We start from the raw sequence: 13,789 nt of genomic DNA on the forward strand, positions 1-13,789 counted from the left end.
AAAAAAAAATAGAATTAAAAAAATAAAAATTAAAAAAAAATAAAAAAAATTAGAAAATTAAATAAAAAAAATTAAAACATTTTTATCAAAATTTAAAGACATTAAAAAAATCAAAACATTTAAAAAAATAAAAGAAATTAAATAAACATAAAAAAATAAAAAAAACATTTTTAAAATTTAAAAAAACACTTTTTAAAAAAAATTAAAAAAATTTAATGTTTGAAAAAATTGGAAAAATTAAAAAAAATAAAAAATTAACGTTTTTATCAAAATATCTTTTTTGTATTTTCAAAATTATTGAATTTTTGAATTTTAAAATTTTTTAATTTTTAATTTTTGGATTTTTGAACTTTTGGATTTTTGAACTTTTAAATTTTGAAATTTTTGAATTTTTGAATTTTTAAATTTTTAAATTTTTGAATTTCTGAATTTTTGAATTTTTGAATTTTTGAATTTTTGAATTTTTGAATTTTTGAATTTTTGAATTTTTGAATTTTTGAATTTTTGAATTTTTGAATTTTTGAATTTTTGAATTTTTGAATTTTTGAATTTTTGAATTTTTGAATTTTTGAATTTTTGAATTTTTGAATTTTTGAATTTTTGAATTTTTGAATTTTTGAATTTTGAATTGAATTTTTGAATACAGTCGAATCTCTGGCTGTCGATCTTCTCGATATCAATAATTCTCCATCTATCGATGAATTCTTCAGTCCCTTCAATCTGCATACTTCAATTAACTTCATTCCTCGATATTTTCCCTTGCTTGAAGGATCTCTTCCTCGACGATCCCTTGGATTCTGTTTGCTTTGAAAATCTCTTCCGGTTGTCAATAATTTCACTTTCTCATGGCTTGCATAGACATTTTTCTTGACGAAACGAAGCTTTGAAGGGTGTTTGACATTAGGTTGTTTTTGTTTGATGGACGTTGCCATGATTCTCTCCCATAGCTGGGTATCAAGAAAAAAATATTTTCAATCGAGTCTTTATTTTGCATCGTTCTGTAAACTGATGATTCTCTTCCTCGACGGTCCCTTGGATATTGACAACCAGAGAGTCGACTGTATTTGAAAAAAATAAGCTATTTAAACACATTTTTGAATTTTTGTATTTTTGCATTTTTAAATTTTGAAATTTACGAATTTTTAACTTTTTGAATTTTCCATTTTTTTTTTAATTTTAAATTTTTGAATTTTTAATTATTTTGAATTTTTGAATCATACACAAGTGCAGACATTGCCGGTACTTGTCGGGTATCAGAAAATGAGTACCAACACATATTTTTCTTCTACAAATGAACTTGAGATCAAATTTGATACCTGCTTTGCTACGTGCGGTGGGAGACTCGGGGGCAAACTCGAGAGCAAATTTGGTGGGAATCAAATCGGGTAGCAAATGGTTTAACTTTCGACATTTTCGAAAAATGAAATTATTTGAAATTTTCAATAGGATTAAATAGTATAATAAACTTTTAGCATTTCTAGGCATGAATCTACACATAATTATTGATTTTGAAGGTAAACGAGAGCAAAAAATGATAAAAAACCCATATTTGCCACCCGTGGTGGGCTTGTTTCGGTGGCAAATTTGCTACCCTAGCGGTGGGGATGACGGAGTTTTCTCAAGGTGGCAAATTTGATCTCGGTATTCATGAGCCGGGAGCAAATTTGATTTGCACCCCAACGCTGGAGATGCCCTAAATACCGATGCTTCCAAGTTTGTTACCGCAACAGGTATTCGACAACTTTGAGTATGAGTTATACTTGTTGGTTTCATCAAGCAAACAATAGAAACGACTTTATATCTACATATTTGCTGTAACCATTACCACATGCAACTGAACAACTTGAGCTAACAATAACTCACCGATATTCTCCTCCACCTCTTCGGAGATTGCTTCGACCTCTCGCTGCTGGCAGTACGTTCCGCGGAACTCCAAGCCCCGCATCTGGAACGTACACAACCCGTTGCCCAGCTCGATAATGTGGACCAAACAGTTAAGATAATCCGAGGCCAACACTGCAAGAAGAAGAAGATTAAGAGTTTCTATCAGAAGCTTACGGAGTTTACAACTCACCGAAGCAATCCCCCTGGCTGACGTTTCCCCAGCGCCCCATCAGCAGGTCGCCACACAGCGAGTGCTGCAGCGAGCGCGTCAGGTGCTCGTAGAAGATGCTGTTCAGGTTGTTGTCGTCCGCGCCCAGATCGCGCTCCAGTTGCGAGCTAAGCCGGGTGTTGGAGTGGTCGATCCGGCGCGTGTTGTAGTCCCGCTCCCAGAACTTGATGGGGCGCACGTACGACGTCAGGAATATGGCACTTCCTGTTGTGGAGTTGAGGAAATTAGTTCCGGACTGAAGGCAAAAATGAAAACAACTTACCCAAGAACGGATTCAAAGGAGTCGACAGCAGCGCACTGATGGCAGTTTGCAGAAACAACATCGCCGAATGCGGAACGCTGAAGGGCTGCGCGAACGCGTGGAATGCCGAACCCCAGGTGATCTGCCAGGGCGCGATGTACGTGACGACGAATTGGAGCTGCAAAAAGAAGCTGCGTTAGAACAACTCAATGGGATCAAGCTAAACGAGATCAATACCTTCAGCAGGAACTCGCTGATCTTGCGGTACAGAATCGACACGAAGAAGTAGTCGATCAGGAACTTCTCGCTGGACACTTGGTAGTCTTGCTGGAAGAACAGCACGGTAAACACCAGGATGATGTACTGGCTGCCGATGTCCGAGTACGCGTTCCGGACGCCTGTGAGAGAGAGAAGAAGAAAAAAAAAATAAAAATTTATAACAAAGTATATAGTACGTAAGCTATTTGTTTTCGACCTAAATTGGAAATTTAAAAAGCAATATATTTAACGGGAAGGTTTTATGAAATTGCCAATATTGTTACAATACGTAATAATTTGACTGTTCGAAAAAAGTTCTAAGAATTCTAAAATTGTAACATCCTAACATTTTAAAATTCTAAAAAAATAAAATTCAAAACTTCTACGCTAAAATTGAAAAAAAAATAAAATTGTATTATCGTTATATCTTAAAATTGAAAAATTTCAGAATTCTAAGATTTAAAATATATAAAATAGTTAAAATTACAACTCTAAAATGGTGAAATTAAAAAAAATAGAATTCTAAAAAATCTTCAATACTAACATTTTTGATCTCAAAAATTTAAAATACTCAATTTTTTTTTAACTCCCAAAACCCAAAAATATGAAATTATAAAATGTTACAATTTAAAAAAATCCTAAAAATCTGAAAGGTAAAAAACTTTTAAATTTTCCCATTTTCACTTTTTAAATCTCTAAAATTTAAAAATCATTAAAAATTCTTAAAAAAATAAACTTTCAAGATTCGCAATTCGCAATTCGCAATTTTCAGTGTAAGAACGGGCCTTGACCGATCTTATGCACCAGGTTCCCGACGAACACGCACTGCCCTTACACCTACATCTCACCCTTGCTCTGAGTCAGTACGAGCAGCACGCTAGAACACGCTTTGAGTGTTCGTGCCAGGCATGCACACCTTCTTTCCGGTTACGCATTTTAACTCGGCCGGGGTGGTACATTACGTAGGGTTTGATGTAAGTATAAGCGCCTAACCATTTATAGTGTGCCTATCAACTTTCATTAAAGCAAAAACTGTTTTATTTTTAGTTTGAATTCAAAAACTAGTTGTTATTTTACTGTGTTTTGTTTTCTCCTGAAATCTTTCCTAGTGTTGAGTCGTGTTTTATGTTGCTATTTCTTTTGTCGCGGTGTTTTGTTACAACTTTTGGTCCTAAGCATTTTATAAAAGTTTTTCAAAAGTACAATAGTAATATTTGTGTTAATTCTTTGATCACTCCAAAAATTGAGTAAGGGCTCGAACCTCATTTGTTTGAAGAAAAGGGTGAAGATTGAAAACAATGGACAGTTAAAGAAATATACTATTTGAAGAATCAATAGTAAAAGAAAGATAGTAATTTATGAAGTAGATAAATAAATTAACAATAATTAATAAATAGAGGTAACAAACAAGCTTAGATTGTATTGAGGGCAATTTATAGGGCAAATGAAAAATTATTCAAATAGATAAATAAAGAAAAGGCAGATGATAACAAAATTGACATCGCTGCCAAATTAAGGGAAAGCAGAAAGTATGTTACAGCAGCATCAATTGGTAAAATAGAGTGAAAAAGCGTTGAGAAATAAGAGAATCAAATGAGTAAAATCGAAATCAAATGGAGGATAGTAAACAGAAGCCGCGTTGGAAAATCAGTGAAACAAAATAAACAGAAGATGTGGTGGTAGCTGAGAATGAAGAGAAGAGAAACCCCGTTGTGCGATGTTTCAGGTACATCCACAGCAGTTGACTCAACATACTGCGAATCAAAACAATACCGTCTACAATCACAAATTACTTCCCTTTCCCACATTGTCGCGCCCCTTTCTTTTAGCCGTCTCGACTTTGACTTTGGTCAAAGGTTTACGATCCGTTTCCACAGGCCACCAGCTAGGTCATCATGAAAACCAAGCCAACGTGGAGGTAAGAAAATAGGACACTTGCAAGGAACCAGAGCTATACTGTCTTGATCAAGTATGATCTAACAGGACTACGGACGTAGTCAGTGACGCTCCTTCCAGGATGTTCCTCGCCTGAGCGTCAACTGAAGAGGTATCATCAGCATCATTCGCACTTGGCCTGCTAAAAAAAAAAAAAAATAAAATAAACTTTCAAGATTTAAATTTTTTAAAAATTAAAGGTCTAAAATTTCAAAACTCTTTGACTTTGAAATTGGAGATTTTTAATTAAAAAAAATCTTTTATTAAAAAAACTAGAATCAAACATGCTGAATCCTGAAATACCAAAAATAAAAAAAGGTAAATTCAAAAAATTTAAAAAAAGTTAGAGCAAAAAATTGCTAAATTTAAATGGTCTGAAATTCTAAGATTTCTAAATATAAAATATTAAAATTCTGAAATTCTAAAATTCTCAAATGCTGAAATTTATTTGAAAAAAAAAAAAATGATTCTAGAATTCTGACATTCTAAATCTCAAACCTAAAGCTTATGTTGCCCCCCCCTCTTTTTTAAATTCAATGATTTTTGAATTCAAAAACTTCAGAATTATCACATTCTAAATCTCTAAAATTTGAAAATTCTAAAATTCTGCAATTCAAACTACTAAAATGCAAAAAAATATAAAATTTTAAGATTCTGGAATTTTATGTTTTCAAAATTCCTAAATTCTAAAAGTCTATAATTCTAAGACATCAAAATTCAAAAAATTCAATTTTTGAAATCCTGGAATTCTAAAATACTAGAATTCTATCATTATTATTCTGAAATTTTTAAATTTAAAGCTGAAAATCATAGGGGAAAATCTCCTATAATTGGCAGGTTAAGCACTCGCTCCTAACTCCATCCAATTGGCTGATTTCACTATTTAAACAACTAATTTTGCAAAACTTTTGATAAAAACTTGCTTGCTCACTTCTTATTGAGCTATTTATCACTCGATTTCAGTTGAAAACGCTTTTAATTAGCTTTAATTGAATGTCAAAGTTCTGACCTGCCAACATTAGAGGCACGCTGGAATTAGATGTTGTTCCCCTAATTCTTAAATTTCTAAACTCAAAAAAAATTAAATATGAGTTCTGAAACTCGCAAATGCTGAAGTTAAAAAAAAAATAGACTCTGGAATACTAAATTTCTTAAATTTTAAAAATATATGAAATAACCAGCAATAACCTTAACAATATTTTAAATGTTGAGATTTTAAATAAAAAAAAAATCTGGAATAAAAAAATAGAATTCTAACATGCTAAATTTTAAAAATCTTAAAATCCTGAAATACCAAAACTATAGAATTATAAAACAAAAACTCAAAAAAAATAATAAGCTAAAAAATTTTTTAGTTTTATAAGTCTTTCAGACTTATGATTTGAGAATTCTTTAAATTTCTATTTTGAAATTCTGGAATTTTAAAAATCTTAAAATTTTAAAATTCGGAAATTTGAAAATTCTAAAATTCTCAAATGCAAAATTTAATTTAAAAAATTAATTCAAAAAAATGATTCGGGAATTCTGACATTATAAATCTCAAAAATTTTAAAGGTAATAAATAACACAATTAGGCCGTTGCAAATATTTTCAAAGTTTATGTCGCCCTCCACCCTCTTTTAAAATTCAATCATTCTGAAATTCAAAATCTTCACAATTATCACAAATTTGAAAATTCTCAAATTGTAAAATTCAAAACACCAAAATTAAAAAAAAATCCTTGAAATTTAAAAATTCTTGAATTTTATGTTTTCAAAATACTTCAAATCTAAAAGCCTATAATTCTAAGATTTCAAAATTCTATAAATTTAAATTTTGAAATCCTAAAATTTTAAAACTCTTAAATGATAAAAAAATAATTCATAAATTGTAAAATTCTATTTTTAAAATTCGAAAATTTCAAAATTTAATTTTATATTCCGAAATTCTCAAATGCTGAAATAAAAATAATAATAAATAATAGATTCTAGAATTTTAAAATACATACTACAATTCTAACATTATAAATTTCCAAAATTTTAAAATTCCCTAATTCTACAATTCAAAATATTAAAAATTAAAATTATTGAAATTTTAAAATTCTAGAATGCTAAGTTTTCAAACACTTAAACTCAAAAAATTTAAAAAATCAAAAAATTAAAAAAACCAAAAAGTTCATTTTTTTTAAATTCCAAAGCTAATAGTTTTAAAATATGAATTCAGAAACTCTCAAATGCTGAAGTTAAAAAATGATTCTAGAATACTTAAATTCTAAATTTAAAAAAAAATATATGATATATTTAACCAGCCATATCCTCAACATTTGAATGAAAAAAAAAAAAAAAATTTCAGACTTGACGAAAATAAAAAATTACCCGAAAAAAAAAATCTTTTTGCGGTACAGTATCGACAATTTTCAAAAAATCAGAAGATTTGTTATTAAACCCAAACATAAAAAGATTCTTAACGCAAGGGGAATGCATTTTAAATTGATTTCAGCTGATTGCACTTAAATTATTATTAAAATTTTAAAGTTCAAACATATTTTTTGTCAAAACATAGATTTTTTGAAAATTGATGATTGCAAACCAACTGAATTAAAGTAAATATTGTTTTAATTAATTTTTAAAATTTTTAAGTTTATTTGCTGTTTAAATATTTTGGATATTGTTTTTCATAATTTTTATTTTGAAGTTCATATTTTTTTTAATTGCAGAAAAATATATTTTTTTTGTTTTCATTTTTTTTTTTTTTATCAATACCAGATCAAATTTGGGCTGGACTCACTGATTATTAAAATTGAATTTTTGAATAAATTCATCGACGTGCCACGCGAGCAACGAAGGTATGAGCGAATTTCGATGGTAAGACAAATACTCACACTTCAACCCGCTCACCACCACCAGCATCGTCCCCACGGACAGCCCGTACTTGGCGACAATCTCGCCCGAGTCGGCCGTCAGCGCGCTCAGAAAGATCAACGGGTACAGAATGTTGCGCTCGAAGAAGCACAGCCCCACGTACATCCGCTCGAACCACATGATCTTGGACAGGTTCTGCACCTCAAACTGACCAAACTCCTTCGCCTTCAGCAGTGGCTTGGCGATGCACAGCCAGGGCAGATGTTTGCGCAGCTGCGGCACGATGTAGTGGATGAGGAAGCCGAGGACGCAGGCGCCGGTTCGCAGCACGACGTTGATGTTCGGCTGGAGTACGGTGAAGACGGTGCTGCAGTGCAAGCTGAAGATGATGAGGGACAGGACGACGCAGACGACGGCGTCGTTTTTGAGCCGGGCAGTGACGGTGAACTGGAGCTTTTTGGGGAGCGGGTCGTCGAGTTCCTTGGTGCTTTCGCGGTTCGCCTCTTCGTCGACGTCTTTCGGGTGGATTTCGTCGCTCGAGCGGTGGTCGCCGCCGCTGGACGATTTGTCCTCGGAGTCGGTGGACATTTTGGAGTCTTCCTTGCTGGTGCTGTCGTCGTAATCGGGGTGGATGATCAGGCTTGATTTGATGACGGCCCAGATGTAGGTGAAGTCGCTGGCGCAGCGGGACAGGTGGTAGGATACGGTGATGAGGAAGGCGCAGAACATGGAGAAGAGTACGTGCTGGGTGCCGGTTTCGGAGAGGCCTCCGTAGGCGGGTCCGTACAGGAGGGTGCACGCTAGAAACGATCGGATCACGGAAAGGAAGGAAGAGAGGAGGCTGCAGGCGGCGTTGCTTCCGAAGATGTGCATGTCGATCTGCTCGAGGAAGTACATCGCGAAGGTGTTGATTTGGGGGAAGAGGCCGAGGCTGAAGAGGAAGGGGAACAGGAGGATCACGACGGAGAGGATGCTTTGGGTGCACTGGAGGAATTCGATGATCGACAGCTGGAAGCCGAACAGTTTGAAGTGGGCGGCGACCGGGTCGGGGGCGATTTGGTACTCTCGGAGCATATGATGGGCGGTTAGGAGTAGCGATGAACACAGGCAGAAGTAGATCGGTCTGGAGTAGGTGACCGTCTTGTTGAAGCCGTGAATGGGGGAGGCCGCGTCCGGTTGGACGCTTTTGAGCAGCGAGTACTGGCTGCCGGCGATCACGAAGCAAAAGATGAACGCGTACAGATCTTCGTAGAACTTCAGGTACAGCACGGTAGCGCCGAGCAGCGAAACCATCGTGCACAGGAGGATCGCGAGGATCACCTGGAACCAGTTGGTGTCGCGATCGAACAGGGCTAGCAGCTGCAACCGGTTCATTGAGATGTTGAACTCCTTGAAGCAGAGCAGATTCACGGGAAACTTGTAGTACCGCTTGGGGCGGATCTGCGGCTCGCCGAACATTGATCGTGGCACTACGTCGATCGCACTCTGCGCCGACGACAGGCTGTACTCGGTCGGGGCCATCGCCTTGTCGATACCGGACGAGTTGATCGATGCGTTGTTGGCGTCCACGCCGGAAGGTCCAGCGATGCCACCGCCGCGACTCATCGCCATCCGCTCCTTGATCACGTTCTCGATCGTGGCGTACTGAACCCACCGTTCCTGTTCGTCCACGAAGAAATTTAAAGGCACCTCGGTCGGGTCGTGAAAGGTCGAACTCGATCCACCGACGCTTCGGCTCGAAGTGGTCGTCGTCGGGCCGTCGATCGAGTCCAGGCAAAAGTTGCAGTTATTGTTGTCGTCATCGCGGCTGCTGGGTCCCGCTACGGGACCGCCGCCGCCGCCGCCACTGTTCGGTTCCATCGACACTACCGGATGTTTGCTGCGGGACATTCGCAGCCGGCACTGGAACTGGCGGTAGCTACGGTCCGAACCGTACGCCGTTGGGCGGCGAAAGGACGTGAAGCTTGAGGCTTGCTGCTCGGAGAGCGAGCTGTTTCCGGGCAGGTAGATGGGCGGGATTGGGACTTCCGAGCGGTAGTTGAGGAAGGTGATCAACGGCGCTGCCGTTGCGTTTTCCGGGATCCGCTCCGCGGACAACCGTTGGGAGAGCGTTCGGTTGTAGATTTTACTACTCGTGCTCGGGTAATTCTCTTCCGCGCTTAACCTTCTGCTGGTGATCCTACTTGAAGACGTCTTCGGGATCGCCCCCAAATTCCTAGTTATCGCCACCGCCGCCGTCGTCTCCGACGACTCCTTCTTCTCCGCTTCATCAACCCCAGCGTACTCGAACCACTTTTCCTTGCTCGTCCCGGGAACGGCGTCAACCGGCGTAACCTTCGACTCCTTCGTCGCGCTCGTAATGAGCTGATCCTTGGAGCTGGCGCTCGCCTGCTCCCAATCGCTCGACGAAGGTCCCCCGTTCCGATCGGGCGAATCCTCCACCGTCGCGGACTTTTTCATCTTGTCCGCCGACTTGGAAAGTCGCATCGAGGCGATTCCCGCCTCGACCGTACTGGACGCTGGGATGATACACGCGGGATTCTTCGCTTCGACGATCACGAGCGGAGCTGCGCCGCTGGCGCCTCTCGATCGCGGTTCCAACAGTGGGGACCGCGAGCCGGCGTTGTTCTCGGTGTCCGAGTCCGTCGACTGCAGCATCGCCGGTTGGTCCGGGTCGGATTCGGTGCCGGGGTCGTCCGCGTCCTGCGTCGTTGACTGCTGCGAGACTTGGCGACTGCCGCCGCCGGGGAGATGTCGATGGTGATGGTGGTGGTGGTGATGTCGATGGACGTGGATTGTGTGGACGCCGCTGCTTTCGTCCTCGCTGACGCCACCGCGAAGCCGGTCGATTCCGTCGTCTTCGTCTTCGTCTTGGCCGCCGTCGTCTGTGTCGGAGGATTCCGTTGACTGGAGCGTGGCCGGTTGGTCCAGGTCGGACTCGGTGTCCTGCTCGTCAACGGCTTCCGAAGTCGCTGCGGGCGTCGTTTTGACCGGCGTGCTTTCGTCGGCCTGCTCGGCGATCGGGTAGACTGGTTCGATGGCGCCGACGGGCACTCCGGTGCTGGTGCTTCCGCCGTTTGGTTTGGGGAAGAGGTTCAGGTGAGGGTTTCGCGAGAGGCATTTGCTGGGCGGCGGGATTACCGTGTGCTGCGGGTTGCGCAGCGTTTGGCCGCCGATCACCTCGACACTGTTTGGATGGGTTGGCGCTTGGAGGTTGGAGATCGACGACGGACTGCAAGTCGTTTCCAGGGCGGCACTTTTGATGCGTCGCACCGAGGTCAGCGAGCGTGGTAGTGGGCGAACTCCGGCGGCAGCGGCACTAGCGTTGGCATTCGAATGGCGGCGGTTCTTGCTGGAAGAGGTTACGGTTCCACCGGAGGAGTTCCCCACGATCGTTGGCAGCTGGATCGCCGACATGGTACTGTTCGAGTCCCGGCGAATCGGCGTCGACTGCTGTAGCAGGTAGATCTTGCTCGTCGTCTCCCCCGGGATGTTCTCAACCGCAAGCTGAACCGCCGACTTGGTATAGCTATGGTCCATGTACATGTCCGGATCGAGGTTCTGCAGCGCCAGCAGATGATGATGGTAATGGTGGTGATTAAACAGCGACGTGTTCGACTTGTTCTGGTTCTGATCGTCCGAACTGAGATGTCGATGCAATCCCTGCGTCCCAGAAGGACCTCCCTCGTCCGCAAACACAATCCCCATCCCGATCTTCTCCGAGTCCAGCGAGATCTGTCGCTGCAGCTGACTGTTCATAAACCGCTGTTTCCGCTTCGACTTGTACTGATGACGTCGCAACGTGGCACTCTTCTTTCCACCATCTTTCGACTGCTGCGTCTCCACCGTCGCCGCCGAACCTCCAACCGCTCCCTCCTCCCCCACCCCATCCTCCTTCGTATCCTGGTTCGGCGTACTCAACGATCGCTTATGCGTACCCCCTCCTCCCATCCCCCCTCCCCCACTACTGCTGCAAATCTCCGCCGAGTGAGTTTGCACCGTCGAAGCCAACGCCTTCGCACCTCCTCCCTCCTCCCCAATCCCCACGTTACTCCCGTCGCTCGACTCGCTACTATTCTTCCGATGCACATCCACCTTCAAGTCGATCGTACTCGTCAGCATCTCCTTCCCATTCTCCCCACCACCACCACCGCCCCCATAATCAATCGACATGGCACTGTTGGCGCAGCTAATCTCGTCACTGTGCCGCTCCACCGAAGTTCGCGACGACATGTCCACCGGCGGTGTCTCCACGACCTCCACCGTGCCGAGGATCTGCATCTCGATGCCGGTGTCGTCCTCCCTAAAAACACACAAACATAAACCAGATTAAACCCCCCCTTTCGAAATCCGCAAGCGCAATCCAGCACTTACCCGGAAGTTTCGCGACCAGTTCCACCGTTGCCGCTCCCGGACTTGCCTCCGCCGCCGCCGCCTCCACCCCCCGCGCCCGGCTTCTTCAGGTTCGTGTCGGACATGGTGCGGGCCCGGTCGTACATCCGGTGCAGCGCCACGTTCACAAACTTGAAGAAGCTGATGATGAGGGCGATCAGCACGCAGTACACGCTCCATACCAGCACCGTCGTCGGGAAGTACTGTTTTGAGTGGGAGGGAAAAGGAGAAAGAAATAGTTGTTAGCATTGGTGTCTTTTTTTTTGTTTGATTTTTAAGCATTGATGTCTACTAGAGGGTGACGATTCTCGAGATTTTCAATTTCCCGGGAATCGAGAGTTGAATTTGTCCATTTCCCGGGAATTCCCGGGACCCGGGATTTTTTTGACTATGCCAATAGTGCCAATAATTTTAAAAGGAATGGTCATAAATTTGTTTCTTTTCGATAAATTCAGTTACAATTAATTCACACTTATTCAAAGAAATGTTAACTTAAGAAGCCTCATTATTTTAAGGAACTAGTTCAACCTTTAGATTTTTCTTAGAATCTGTAAATACAAGTTCGTTTTTTTGAGCTTTTGGGGAGTCAAAATTGCAGTTTAAAATTTTACGAATCTTAATTCGCACAGAGTGATTTTTCAAAAGTTGCACAAGCTTGTTGCCTGAACTTGTTATTAGTTTTTCGTGAAGTTAAAAATTAGCAAATATATGATTTCCCAGTATCGAGATTTTTGCAATATGATACATAACGACTCAAAACAACTATTTGAACTTGTTTTTTTCTTTTTAAGGTAAACTGGAAATATTCGTTTTCGTTTCGTTTTCGTTTTACGGAGCAAGGTGGGGGACGCGGCCTCAAGTCAGTCCAAGTCCGGTTTCTTGTGGAAAATAGGGTAGTGGCCGAACTAGTATTGCATACCAAATGAACACCACCGGAAGATATAGAGGATCAGGAAGGGGAAGGTGAAAGAAAATTAGTGTAGGTGTGAGTAGTAAGAACTTGGATGACTTAAGCAGTTACGTTAATCTAAGTTTAACACTGAATAAAGGAAATCTGAAATTATGATTCAAAGTAAAAAGGCCCGGAAGAAATTGAATTATTAGTTAATTAAATGAGAAAATGTAAATAATCGGAGATTTATACAAAGGACACCTATGATGTATTTCAAATTTAAAGGAAATTTAAAAAAAAAACTGGAAACCGAAAGATGAAAACTAACTTGTCTATGGAATATAAATCTTGATGCATTTTTTTCTGGGCCCGTCCTGTCGCGTCTGTCAGTAGTCTTATCGTACATTACAACTAGAAGCAGATGTGCAAATGAAATAGAACACTTCGACCAGTTTAACTATTGATTAAAGTCCAATCTATTATTTACGGAAAACAAACATTTATCAACAACCTAAACTAAACTTTCTGAAAGAAACTTGAATCTCAAACTCCCAAATGCCAAACATTCCTTTACCTTGTTTTTAACCCAATAAACATAACTGAACAGTTCATACTTTGAACACTCGTTGTTAAGACGACTATTTCCGTAGTAACAGTTCAATAGGGCGAATCTGCATTTGTAAACAAGCAGTCTATCCCCCTCTTACTTGACGTGATCTGTCACTTGAGCGAAAGGGATAGACTGTCTGTCCACAAATGCAGACGCACTCCATTGAACTGTTATTACGGATTTCGTGCCTTCCATTTCATTAGGGCACAGAAGCTCTGCAAACAAGAGTGTATCCCTATCATACATTATGTAAACTGTCATTTGAGTGAGAGAGATGCATCCCTGTTCACAAAAACCATGTGTCCCTTTGAAATGTTAGGCTCCATTTGATCGTCAAAACTCCAGTAGATCCTCGATTCGCAACAATGGTCGATACAACCATAATCCGAAAACCGTTAGTTCAACAGATTAACGAATTTTGTCCGATATCATTTCATTACTGATTGATCGAGACTCTATGGATTTTTTTTGACTATTCCGAATGGTTAGCATACCACATAAATTGAAA

At 40.5% G+C, this 13,789-nt stretch overlaps 1 protein-coding gene across 1 annotated transcript in view; it reads right to left on the minus strand.

The window, feature by feature from the left end:
- Window positions 1–13,789, minus strand: part of LOC6046672 (protein pecanex) — a 39,993-nt gene that overhangs the window by 14,620 nt on the left and 11,584 nt on the right. The window contains exons 2-7 of the mRNA XM_038262143.1: window positions 11,762–11,982; window positions 7,408–11,690; window positions 2,592–2,752; window positions 2,376–2,532; window positions 2,075–2,317; window positions 1,864–2,016 (exon numbers count right to left, since the gene is read on the minus strand). Of these exons, the coding sequence (XP_038118071.1) occupies window positions 1,864–2,016; window positions 2,075–2,317; window positions 2,376–2,532; window positions 2,592–2,752; window positions 7,408–11,690; window positions 11,762–11,982 (5,218 nt within the window). The remainder of the gene's footprint in view (window positions 1–1,863; window positions 2,017–2,074; window positions 2,318–2,375; window positions 2,533–2,591; window positions 2,753–7,407; window positions 11,691–11,761; window positions 11,983–13,789) is intronic.

This window comes from Culex quinquefasciatus, chromosome 3 (genome assembly GCF_015732765.1).
Source record: "Culex quinquefasciatus strain JHB chromosome 3, VPISU_Cqui_1.0_pri_paternal, whole genome shotgun sequence".
NCBI classification, from domain to species: Eukaryota; Metazoa; Arthropoda; class Insecta; order Diptera; family Culicidae; genus Culex; species Culex quinquefasciatus.